This window comes from Lucilia sericata, unplaced genomic scaffold (assembly GCF_015586225.1).
Source record: "Lucilia sericata isolate MDLA Ls3-8-SP2 unplaced genomic scaffold, ASM1558622v1 Contig000564F_arrow, whole genome shotgun sequence".
NCBI classification, from domain to species: domain Eukaryota; kingdom Metazoa; phylum Arthropoda; class Insecta; order Diptera; family Calliphoridae; genus Lucilia; species Lucilia sericata.
This window is the reverse complement of record NW_023994574.1, coordinates 142,501-155,170: the sequence shown is the minus strand read 5'-3', so window position 1 is coordinate 155,170 and position 12,670 is coordinate 142,501. Positions and strand designations below refer to the sequence as shown.

The following is a 12,670-nucleotide window of genomic DNA, read 5'->3' as shown; positions in this document are numbered from 1 at the left end:
AGTTCTAGTTCAGTTCTAGTTCAGTTCTAGTTCAGTTCTAGTTCAGTTCTAGTTCAGTTCTAGTTCAGTTCTAGTTCAGTTCTAGTTCAGTTCTAGTTCAATTCTACTTCAGTTCTAGTTCAGTTCTAGTTCAGTTCAGTTCTAGTTCAGTTCTAGTTCAGTTCTAGTTCAGTTCTAGTTCAGTTCTAGTTCAGTTCTAGTTCAGTTCTAGTTCAGTTCTAGTTCAGTTCTAGTTCAGTTCTAGTTTAGTTCTAGTTCAGTTCTAGTTCAGTTCAGTTCAGTTCTAGTTCAAGTTCTAGTTCAGTTCTAGTTCAGTTCTAGTTCAGTTCTAGTTCAGTTCTAGTTCAGTTCTAGTTCAGTTCTGTTCAGTTCTAGTTCAGTTCTAGTTCAGTTCTAGTTCAGTTCTAGTTCAGTTCTAGTTCAGTTCTAGTTCAGTTCTAGTTCAGTTCTAGTTCAGTTCTAGTTCAGTTCTAGTTCAGTTCTAGTTCAGTTCTAGTTCAGTTCTAGTTCAGTTCTAGTTCAGTTCTAGTTCAGTTCTAGTTCAGTTCTAGTTCAGTTCTTTCAGTTCTAGTTCAGTTCTAGTTCAGTTCTAGTTCAGTTCTAGTTCAGTTCTAGTTCAGTTCTAGTTCAGTTCTAGTTCAGTTCTAGTTCATTCTAGTTCAGTTCTAGTTCAGTTCTAGTTCAGTTCTAGTTCAGTTCTAGTTCAGTTCTAGTTCAGTTCTAGTTCAGTTCTAGTTCAGTTCTAGTTCAGTTCTAGTTCAGTTCTAGTTTCAGTTCTAGTTCAGTTCTAGTTCAGTTCTAGTTCAGTTCTAGTTCAGTTCTAGTTCAGTTCTAGTTCAGTTCTAGTTCAGTTCTAGTTCAGTTCTAGTTCAGTTCTAGTTCAGTTCTAGTTCAGTTCTAGTTCAGTTCTAGTTCAGTTCTAGTTCAGTTCTAGTTCAGTTCTAGTTCAGTTCTAGTTCAGTTCTAGTTCAGTTCTAGTTCAGTTTCTAGTTCAGTTTAGTTCAGTTCTAGTTCAGTTCTAGTTCAGTTCTAGTTCAGTTCTAGTTCAGTTCTAGTTCAGTTCTAGTTCAGTTCTAGTTCAGTTCTAGTTCAGTTCTAGTTCAGTTCTAGTTCAGTTCTAGTTCAGTTCTAGTCAGTTCTAGTTCAGTTCTAGTTCAGTTCTAGTTCAGTTCTAGTTCAGTTCTAGTTCAGTTCTAGTTCAGTTCTAGTTCAGTAGTTCGTCTAGTTCAGTTCTAGTTCAGTTTATTATGTTCATGATTTCTGAAGAATTTTAAAAATGTTTCAGATTTAAAATTTCTTTGTACGATTCTTAGTCATAAATAAAAATTTTGATTTCAAATCACAAATTCCTACTTTTTAAGTGTTATTATCTATATTTTTCAAACTAAGAATTAATTCCTTTAACTTTTTCTCTCTCTCGCTCCTTATCGAAAACAAAATCTCTCCCCTGTATAAATTTTACAAATTTAGTTGTGTTTACTTTTTAGATTTATTATTTTATTGTTTTTGTGTATATAAATAGTTTTTGATGTTGAAATGGATTTTCCTACTATTTAGGAACTTTTGAAATAGAAACAACTACATATAGCAAATAAAATCTAAACCGCAAAAATTAATTAAGTCAGTCAGCTTTGTAGAAAACAAAAATAATGTGGAAAATATGTATAAAAAAACCCTAAACACAGAGGAGATTTATAGGAATTGCAAGAGCAAAAAATTTATTATTAAAATTAGTTTGTAGTTTTTATTTTTTAAATAGAGATCTAATGGTTTTGTAATTTTATAGTTTATAACTATATTTTTTATATCAAATGTTTTTATATTCGGAAATTAAATCAAGTGTAAAAAGGTTTAGTTTTAATTTAAAAAAAAAATACTGAAATTTACAAAGGGTGGAATATTAGTTGTGTATGTAATGATTTTTAGTTAATTAAATAGTAATTAAAAAGTAAATATATTTATAAACAAGAAAAACTCGAAAATGTTTAAATTTTATATTAAAAAGTTTTAAAAATTCTGGTAACATTTCCCAATTTCTTTAAAATATTAAAAAAATTTCATAACTGCTTTTGTTTATAGTCATTCATCCATCATATTAAAAAACTGATAAGATTTATTAAACAATATTTTTTAAACTATACCGCTTTTAATTTAACAAAATATATAACAATTTATTAACACAATAAATGTTAAACAAATGTTATAATAAGTAACAAAAATATGAAGTTTATAAAAAAAGTTAATCACAATTTTATTTAACTACAAGATAAGATAGCAAAAAGTATGTTCTCAACAGCTGAATAAAACAATTAAGAGACGTTTTGAAATCATTAAGAAAACTTAAATGAAATAAATTAATTGATTAAATCAAATTCATAAATATTAAAATTTAAGAATATTTTAGAAAAATTTTATAAATAAATTTTATTTTTAACATGTTTATAACTTGTTATTGAAATTAAATTGCAGCTATTTTTGAAAATATTTATACACATAAACTTTTAACTCATTTTTTATTTTAATTTAAGTTTAAAAAAAAACAAACATTTATTAACTCAAGTATTTAGCTACTTGAATTTTAATTTCTAGTTAAATAAATCAGTTTGAAGTGGAAGTGGTAGAGGGAGACTGATATGTTATCAACATTTTGTTTTAAGATAATAATACAAACAAATATTAAGTTAATTTTTTAGTTTCAACGTTATTTTTGTAGTTTATGGTTGTTAAGATATCAAGATTCATAAATATAATTTTAGTTTTATTTGTGTACAATTTCGAATTTAAAAATTCGAACATTTTTCAGTTCTTATTCAGTTTCTTATTCTTATTCAATTCAATTCAGTTCAGTTCAGTTCAGTTCTAGTTCAGTTCAGTTCTAGTTCAGTTCAGTTAAGTTCTAGTTCAGTTCTAGTTCAGTTCTAGTTCAGTTCTAGTTTTCTAGTTCAGTTCTAGTTCAGTTCTAGTTCAGTTCTAGTTCAGTTCTAGTTCAGTTCTAGTTCAGTTCTAGTTCAGTTCTAGTTCAGTTCTAGTTCAGTTCTAGTTCAGTTCTAGTTCAGTTCTAGTTCAGTTCTAGTTCAGTTCTAGTTCAGTTCTAGTTCAGTTCTAGTTCAGTTCTAGTTCAGTTCTAGTTCAGTTCTAGTTCAGTTCTAGTTCAGTTCTAGTTCAGTTTAGTTCAGTTCTAGTTCAGTTCTAGTTCAGTTCTAGTTCAGTTCTAGTTCAGTTCTAGTTCAGTTCTAGTTCAGTTCTAGTTCAGTTCTAGTTCAGTTCTAGTTCAGTTCTAGTTCAGTTCTAGTTCAGTTCTAGTTCAGTTCTAGTTCAGTTCTAGTTCAGTTCTAGTTCAGTTCTAGTTCAGTTCTAGTTCAGTTCAGTTCAGTTCTAGTTCAGTTCTAGTTCAGTTCTAGTTCAGTTCTAGTTCAGTTCTAGTTCAGTTCTAGTTCAGTTCTAGTTCAGTTCTAGTTCAGTTCTAGTTCAGTTTAGTTCAGTTCTAGTTCAGTTCTAGTTCAGTTCTAGTTCAGTTCTAGTTCAGTTCTAGTTCAGTTCTAGTTCAGTTCTAGTTCAGTTCTAGTTCAGTTCTAGTTCAGTTCTAGTTCAGTTCTAGTTCAGTTCTAGTTCAGTTCTAGTTCAGTTTAGTTTTCTAGTTCAGTTCTAGTTCAGTTCTAGTTCAGTTCTAGTTCAGTTTCTAGTTCAGTTCTAGTTCAGTTCTAGTTCAGTTCTAGTTCAGTTCTAGTTCAGTTCTAGTTCAGTTCTAGTTCAGTTCTAGTTCAGTTCTAGTTCAGTTCTAGTTCAGTTCTAGTTCAGTTCTAGTTCAGTTCTAGTTCAGTTCTAGTTCAGTTCTAGTTCAGTTCTAGTTCAGTTCTAGTTCAGTTCTAGTTCAGTTCTAGTTCAGTTCTAGTTCAGTTCTAGTTCAGTTCTAGTTCAGTTCTAGTTCAGTTCTAGTTCAGTTCTAGTTCAGTTCTAGTTCAGTTCTAGTTCAGTTCTAGTTCAGTTCTAGTTCAGTTCTAGTTCAGTTCTAGTTCAGTTCTAGTTCAGTTCTAGTTCAGTTCTAGTTCAGTTCTAGTTCAGTTCTAGTTCAGTTCTAGTTCAGTTCTAGTTCAGTTCTAGTTCAGTTCTAGTTCAGTTCTAGTTCAGTTCTAGTTCAGTTCTAGTTCAGTTCTAGTTCAGTTCTAGTTCAGTTCTAGTGCAGTTCTAGTTCAGTTCTAGTTCAGTTCTAGTTCAGTTCTAGTTCAGTTCTAGTTCAGTTCTAGTTCAGTTCTAGTTCAGTTCTAGTTCAGTTCTAGTTCAGTTCAATTCAGTTCTAGTTCAGTTCTAGTTCAGTTCTAGTTCAGTTCTAGTTTTCTAGTTCAGTTCAGTTCAGTTCTAGTTCAGTTCTAGTTCAGTTCTAGTTCAGTTCTAGTTCAGTTCTAGTTCAGTTCTAGTTCAGTTCTAGTTCAGTTCTAGTTCAGTTCTAGTTCAGTTCTAGTTCAGTTCTAGTTCAGTTCTAGTTCAGTTCTAGTTCAGTTCTAGTTCAGTTCTAGTTCAGTTCTAGTTCAGTTCTAGTTCAGTTCTAGTTCAGTTCTAGTTCAGTTCTAGTTCAGTTTAGTTCAGTTCTAGTTCAGTTCTAGTTCAGTTCTAGTTCAGTTCTAGTTCAGTTCTAGTTCAGTTCTAGTTCAGTTCTAGTTCAGTTCTAGTTCAGTTCTAGTTCAGTTCTAGTTCAGTTCTAGTTCAGTTCTAGTTCAGTTCTAGTTCAGTTCTAGTTCAGTTCTAGTTCAGTTCTAGTTCAGTTCTAGTTCAGTTCTAGTTCAGTTCTAGTTTCAGTTCTAGTTCAGTTCTAGTTCAGTTCTAGTTCAGTTCTAGTTCAGTTCTAGTTCAGTTCTAGTTCAGTTCTAGTTCAGTTCTAGTTCAGTTCTAGTTCAGTTCTAGTTCAGTTCTAGTTCAGTTCTAGTTCAGTTCAGTTCAGTTCTAGTTCAGTTCTAGTTCAGTTCTAGTTCAGTTCTAGTTCAGTTTAGTTCAGTTCTAGTTCAGTTCTAGTTCAGTTCTAGTTCAGTTCTAGTTCAGTTTTAGTTCAGTTCTAGTTCAGTTCTAGTTCAGTTCTAGTTCAGTTCTAGTTCAGTTCTAGTTCAGTTCTAGTTCAGTTCTAGTTCAGTTCTAGTTCAGTTCTAGTTCAGTTCTAGTTCAGTTCTAGTTCAGTTCTAGTTCAGTTCTAGTTCAGTTCTAGTTCAGTTCTAGTTCAGTTCTAGTTCAGTTCTAGTTCAGTTCTAGTTCAAGTTAAATTCAGTTCTAGTTCAAGTTAAATTCAGTTCTAGTTCAGTTCTAGTCGAAGTAATTAGATAGTAATTTGATTTGTAATTGTTTCTACTGTAAAGATTTTAACAATTTTATTTTAATTAAGTACTAAACTATTAACAAATATAATTTATGCACTTTTAGCAAACTTTTCTTTAACATTCCTACTCTGTTAAACAAATTTGTTTTAACTTAATTATAATAACTCCAAAAACAAACAAATAAAATTAAACAAATATTAAACCAACAATTGCTGTAATCACATTATAAACGAAAAAACTAAAGTTAAATCAGCTAATTAGAAAAGTAAGTTTTATAAAGAGAAAATATATAAAAACAAAATTAATAACTATATAATCGCTTAAAACTCTTATGCAAACAGAAGAAGTTGTTATCAAAACACAGTAAAGAAAAAACATACATACATAATATTATTATATAATAAAGTTTTTTTTTGTTAAGAACAAAATAAAATACAAAAAAAAGAAAGAAAGTAAGGAAAAAATATAGTAATTCAACTTACCATACAAAATAGTAGAAGAAAATTTAATACGTTGTTGTGATATTGATGTTTATTCAATATAGACAACCAACTCTTGTAATGTAGATTATTAGTAGAATGTGTGTTATTTCCTTTCTGTTATATTTAGCAGAATAAAAACTAAAATTTTAACGTTTTAGTTTGTTATTCATGTGTCATTAGTAGTTAAGCGGGGCGAAGATTGTATGTAATTGGTATTAACTCAATTCCGTTAGTGATGTAAACTTCTTGTTAATTTAAGGATATAAAGTGTGTTGTAATTGCTCACTTAAAAAGTGAAATGGATGACATCAATAGTACTATAATAGTTGTTTATTGCTTGATGTCGTCTACCACGACCTTTATATTAAAAAAGGTGGCCGTTCGGTCGTCGTTGTTGAGTTGTAAGTTGATAATGTGGTGTTAAATTCCTTTTTATTTATCCATTATTGAAAATATTATTGTTATTTCTTGTTAAGTAAAACTAAGTTGCTTTAAGTTAACCTAAAAGAAAAAAAAAGGAAATCGATTAGAAAGATAATATTGGTAATTGAAATTAAGTAGCTTATTAGTATATTATTAATTAAATAGACTTTAGCATATAAAGTAAACGAAGTTAAATACTGTAATACATTCATACACACATACATAGATATGTCTGTATATAATCGTATAAAGTTTGTTAAGAGTGTTTTTATATGTTTATTTTCAAATTAACAAACTTCTGTGAAAACTGTTATGAACTTTTTTATAATTTAACTTAATTAAACAAGTAAATATTTGTTCAAAGTTAGATTTATATTTAGCAAAAAAAAAAAATGAAATTTTTTAAACTTCTGTAAATTGTAATAAAGTCCAATATTTTTGAATATAAATTAAATGTTAAAGTATATAATAAAGACAAATCAAAGAAGATAATTTTGTAAAAAAGTGATAAAATTGTAGAATAATTAAGTTTTAAAAATAATTTAAATTTCTAACATTTACTCGTTAGTTTTTTATTTTTAAAATAAGCACATTCCTAATAGGTATGTTAAAATCTCCAAGAAATTGTTCAAACAAAGAAAATGTTTCTGCTTTTGTTTTCAAAAGCAATTAATTTATTTTTTTAAATATTGAAGCCAAATTTGTACATTTCTTGCCTAAACAAATTAAATTTGAACAAAAGAGTTGTCAATCAAAATTTTGGAAATTTTTTAGCAATAATAAATTTTTGCAACAATGTATCTATAAATATTCCAATGTATAAATGTTCCAATTATATACAAAATATTGGCTCAAATCCAAATACATAATGTCAAATACATATTAAGATATAAAGTTCAAATCATATTTATATAATTCAGTTCTAGTTCAGATCTAGTTCCACCTCAGTTCTACTTCAGTTCTATTTCAGTTCTAGTTCAATTCTAGTTCAGTTCTATTTCAAAATACTCAAATACATAATGTCAAATACATATTAAGATACAAAGTTCAAATCATATTTATATAATTCAGTTCTAGTTCAGATCTAGTTCCAGCTCAGTTCTACTTCAGTTCTATTTCAGTTCTATTTCAGTTCTATTTCAGTTCTATTTCAGTTCTCTTTCAGTTCTATTTCAGTTCTATTTCAGTTCTATTTCAGTTCTAGTTCAGTTCTAGTTCAGTTCTAGTTCAGTTCTAGATCAGTTCTAGTTCAGTTCTAGTTAGTTCTAGTTCAGTTCTAGTTCAGTTCTAGTTCAGTTCTAGTTCAGTTCTAGTTCAGTTCTAGTTCAGTTCAGTTCTAGTTCAGTTCTAGTTCAGTTCTAGTTCAGTTCTAGTTCAGTTATAGTTCAGTTATAGTTCAGTTCTAGTTCAGTTCTAGTTCAGTTCTAGTTCAGTTCTAGTTCAGTTCTAGTTCAGTTCTAGTTCAGTTCTAGTTCAGTTCTAGTTCAGTTCTAGTTCAGTTCTAGTTCAGTTCTAGTTCAGTTTAGTTCAGTTCTAGTTCAGTTCTAGTTCAGTTCTAGTTCAGTTCTAGTTCAGTTCTAGTTCAGTTCTAGTTCAGTTCTAGTTCAGTTCTAGTTCAGTTCTAGTTCAGTCCTAGTTCAGTTCTAGTTCAGTTCTAGTTCAGTTCTAGTTCAGTTCTAGTTCAGTTCTAGTTCAGTTCTAGTTCAGTTTTAGTTCAGTTCTAGTTCAGTTCTAGTTCAGTTCTAGTTCAGTTCTAGTTCAGTTCTAGTTCAGTTCTAGTTCAGTTCTAGTTCAGTTCTAGTTCTGTTCTAGTTCTGTTCTAGTTCAGTTCTAGTTCAGTTCTAGTTCAGTTCTAGTTCAGTTCTAGTTCAGTTCTAGTTCAGTTCTAGTTCAGTTCTAGTTCAGTTCTAGTTCAGTTCTAGTTCAGTTCTATGTCTATTTCAATTCTAGATCAAAATCTATCTTGAACAACAAGATAACGACAGCGGTTTCTGGGAGGGTTTAAGCATTTGATGCCGATGTATGACTTGATAATCCGAGCACAAGGCATGTACTGATTGCCATTAACAGTATGTAAAAATATGCTGTTGAAAGGGAGCATCTTGCAAATGTGTAGGACCTTGATTTTTGGATTTTAGATAATGGAGTTAGTTAAAATTTCATTTACTATTTTAAATATATAAGGAATACGATGACCTAATGTGATAAAATACATATGTATGTAATTATTTCCAGAATAAGACACACAAGTTCTAATATTTATGAAATCCCTACAAACATTTAGAAGATATCTTCCAAATTTTATTTTTATTATTTCGAAGAAAATCACCATAACAATATGTTTTTAATACCTTAATTATATCATTTAAAAGATATTAAATCAATAATTTAATTTTTCATTTTTTTTTTTTCTAAATTTAAAATAGTGAAAACTTGTCGACTTTATATACTAATTTAAAATTTGGATTAGTTTTAATACACTTCAAAATTATCACATATTATTTTATCATTTTTATTATACTAAATTAGTATTTAAGAGATTAAGGGTAATAATATGACGAATAAACTTATTAAAAGATTAAATTCTTTAATTACTCTGCTCGCTGTGAAAATTATCCGATGAAAATTCAAATTGATAGAAAAAGCAACAAAAAAAAAACATTAAAAATGTCTTGTTTAACAAATTAATACGGGTTGAGAATGATTTTCTGCCATTTCATTCATTTATTTATTCATCAACAACAACAATGACAGCCAAACACATCATAATCATTAGCGTAGTTGTTGTTGTTGCTGTTGCTGATTTTTCGGTAGAGAAAAACAAGAAACAGAGAAGAAACAGGCAAACGACCGACACAACGACCGAATAGCAAACGAACTAACCAAACGTGTGACGTATGTTGTATGTCTGAACAGAAATGATGGTCGTTTTGATCGTTACCTTCACCACCACCAACCAACCTAACATCTAAAACCATTGCACGGGTCTTTTGCTTCTTCCTCTACTGCTCTACTCGGTGCCGTGTACTGAAAATGAAAAATTACAAAAATAACAACAACAATACACAAAGAGGGTGGTTAATTTTGGTTTGAGTACCGAAAACGTCGACAATAGGCAAAAAAAAAACTAAATAAATGATGGATGGATGGAAGCGTTGCACATTCATTATTATTCAGAATAGTGCACATCCAAAAAAACAGGATTCATTGTATTCAATTTTTACAACAATCTTTTCCTATTTTTATATTTTGTTGGTTTTATTTGCTTTTTTATTAAGAAAAAACAACTAAATTGTTTTGCTTTTGTTCTTGTGCTATATTTTTTAATAAACTTTTAGTTGTTTTTAGTAAAAGACATTCATTGTTTTATTTTTACTACTTTTTTCTCATTTAAAAAAAGGCATAAAACAGCAGCAGCAGTTACACAAACAAAGCCCAACTCTCTGGTTAGTAAATGAAGATGAAGAAAATAATACAACAGCAACAACAACAATAAAAACACATCATCGGCAAGAGAAAAAGCTTTTTAGCCAGTTATTTTTACTTCCACAATCTCTACACTACATTACACTACAACAACAATAACAACTACAATAAACATAGTGTTGTTGCTGCTGCTGCTATTGTTGTTGTTATTTAATGATGATTCTCGGTTTTCTTCTTAGCATACAACAACAGCAAAGATTTCGTCTTCCTTTTTTTACTCTTTATTCTTTGCAGTAGTTGCTGTTGTTGTAAAACGAAGTTGTGTCTTTTTCCGGATTTTTCACTTACAACAAAACGAGGACTCAACAAACGACAGACACAGAGAACTACAACAAACACCATACAAAAAAAAAAAAAACATTATTCCTTCTTCATCATCATCGTCATTATGACGTTTTAGTATTTTTTCTTCATTATTAACGTTTTGTTGTTGTAGGTTTATGTTTTAAGCACTTAAACGTTATTTTTTACATACAAACAATATATGTACAAAAGTAGTACATACATCTGCACATACATACATCTGTATTTATATAAATATTTCTTTCGTGAAAAAAACCCATGTGTCTGTCTGTATGTGTGCATTTTAATTTTTTTAAGCGCCTCTTAATTTTTTTTACATTATAATTTTTTTCTCACCTCTTAAAAACTAATAAAGAAAATCTTTTAGATTTAATTTATTTTCTTTAAATTTATTTTGCACTGTTGTGTGTTACAACAAATACTTTCTTCCAACATTTTTTTTCTCTTTTATTTTTCTTGTATATTATTATTTTTCTTACTTTTTTGTACAATTTAAGCAAAGAAAATATAATTTTATCACTAATTTTTTTCTTCACTTCATATTTTTTTGCATATACAATATTTTTTCATTCCTTTTCTTTTTTTTTTGCCTCATACACACTCACTCATTCTTTTTTAATGACTTTTTTTTCTTTCAGCTTGATGAATTTCATATTTCGTTTGTAACTTTTCAGAAATTTATCAATTTCTTGTTGTTTTTTGCATGTTTTTCATTAAATAACTATTTATACACTTGGCACTTGTCTTAGTTATTGTTTTAAGTTAATTTTTATAAATTTTTTAATGGTTTTTTGCTAATTTTTCTTTCACAAACAAAGAGCTAACAAATTTTTTCCTTCGCGCACGAACTGGCAACCATTTTGTATTTGGCTAGCCATTAGCGACCATTGTTGCTAAATTTCGTACTATTTTATTGCTACCTTTATGTAATCGTAAATACAACTCTGTAGTTGGTTAGAACGGCGTCATAATATTTTAAGATAACGCCGTTGGTTTATCAGTGGCGGCTTGGCAACGTTGCGGCGCCATAGAGAGAACGGTGGCGACAAAAAAATTAACGGCGTTTTTTTTCGTTTTTTTTTTAGTTTTTTCATAATTCCCATATTCTTTTTTCGTTTAAGTTTCGAATAAATAGAACGACCGAACAAGGTGGCTAATTGGAAAAAAATCATCCACCACACACACACACACACACACGGAAAAAAATAAAAAACAAGAAAAAAAAGACGGACGGGACGGAAAGAAAAAAAATTTTTAATAAAAAAAAAACAAAAAAACGAAGAAAAAAAAAATAAAAAAAAAACAAAAAAATAAAAAACACACCACACCCGCACCACCCACACAGTCAGTCACCACACCCACCCCACCACCTTCTTATTTTTTTGTGGTGTGGTGAAAATGTGTGGTGAATTTAAAAAAGTGTGGTGAATAAAATAGAGGTGAGAATAAAATCGTGGTGAATAAAAAAATAAATTCACCACGAAATACCATATTTTTCAAGGTCATTGAAATTTAACAACCCTAAAAGTATGCTGTGCTTTTTTAGTTATTTGTTTACAACCCTAAAAGTATTCTGTACTTTTTGTTATTCACCCTTATTTTATTTTATATTTTACAAGTTGTAAATACAACACTAATTTTAATAATAATTTTGCATTTTTCATAACACCCTGTCTCCTTGCAATAAAGAGACTTTTTATCAAGCAGCCTGTGTTGTAAACAAGGTGTCTCTATTAAAATAAAAAAAAAACTTTTTGACAACTGCAAGAAAAAAAATCAAATTAGTTTCTTATTGGATTTCAGACTTTGCGGATGTTTTTGTTGGGAAGATTTTTTAACAAATAAAAATAAATTATAAAAAATTGAAAAGTAAATAAAACAAATATTAATACACACTAGATATAAAATATTAAAAATGAAAATTTGTAGTTTTTGTTGACAAAATTTACAATTATTGTGAAAGCAAAGTATAGAAAAAAATTAAGTGCAACGACCTTGAAATCAGCGGCTTTGATTTTCTTTTGATTTGGCTAAAATCAACCCAAAAATAAGTTAGTAAAATTGTGGTTATTAAAAAAATTGCAACAGGACAATTTTTCATTAGAAAAACGTTTGTCTTTAACAAAAGTAGAAAATATCTTGTAAATTCATTTGCTCAATTACCACAAACTACAAAAAAAAACTGGCGTGTTTTTGTGTTAATTATTATTATTGTGTTTTTTTATTACTAGAAAAAGTGTTCACGCTGTATTTTCTCCTCTGCCTTTTATATATCTAGCCTGATAATAATATTTGGTGTAATAAAAAATATTTTATTGTTGTTTATTTAACATTTACATATTGACAACAACAAATCCTTTAATACCTACCACGTTTTTAATTAGCAAAACGGGCGCCTAAAAAGTAAAATAATATAAAGAAAAATAAACATTTGTTATAATATTTAATTTAATTAACAGATTCAACAAACCAACCAAACACTTGCTGTTTTTCTTTTTACCCTTTTCATTAAGCCCTAAAACTACAACAATAAAATTACAAAAACAAACCATACAAACAAAAATAAACTAAAAGACGCAGTGCCACCATTAAGGGATTTCCAAACGCCAAAAGAAATTAGCAGAAAAACACAATGTCACAAGGAGCAACAATTGATCAAGCCGGTGGAGGTAA

At 29.0% G+C, this 12,670-nt stretch overlaps 2 protein-coding genes across 7 annotated transcripts in view; one reads left to right on the top strand and one right to left on the bottom strand.

The window, feature by feature from the left end:
• Nucleotides 1-10,879, bottom strand: part of LOC119606251 (arginine-glutamic acid dipeptide repeats protein) — an 81,093-nt gene extending 70,214 nt beyond the window's left edge. The window contains 2 exon segments of the mRNA XM_037959683.1: nucleotides 5,786-6,286; nucleotides 10,334-10,879. The gene's annotated coding sequence lies outside the window, so the exon portion shown is untranslated.
• An 870-nt stretch (nucleotides 10,880-11,749) lies between these two features.
• The window catches only part of LOC119606249 (UPF0687 protein C20orf27 homolog), a 57,357-nt gene continuing 56,436 nt past the window's right edge, over nucleotides 11,750-12,670 (top strand). The window contains exons 1-2 of one of the 6 annotated variants that reach the window (XM_037959681.1): nucleotides 11,750-11,866; nucleotides 12,457-12,666. In XM_037959681.1, the coding sequence (XP_037815609.1) occupies nucleotides 12,630-12,666 (37 nt within the window). In that variant the 5' untranslated portion in view covers nucleotides 11,750-11,866; nucleotides 12,457-12,629. Of the gene's footprint in view, nucleotides 12,667-12,670 lie in introns of all 6 variants that reach the window. The other 5 variants (XM_037959682.1, XM_037959680.1, XM_037959677.1 and 2 more) reach the window with 5 other exon arrangements.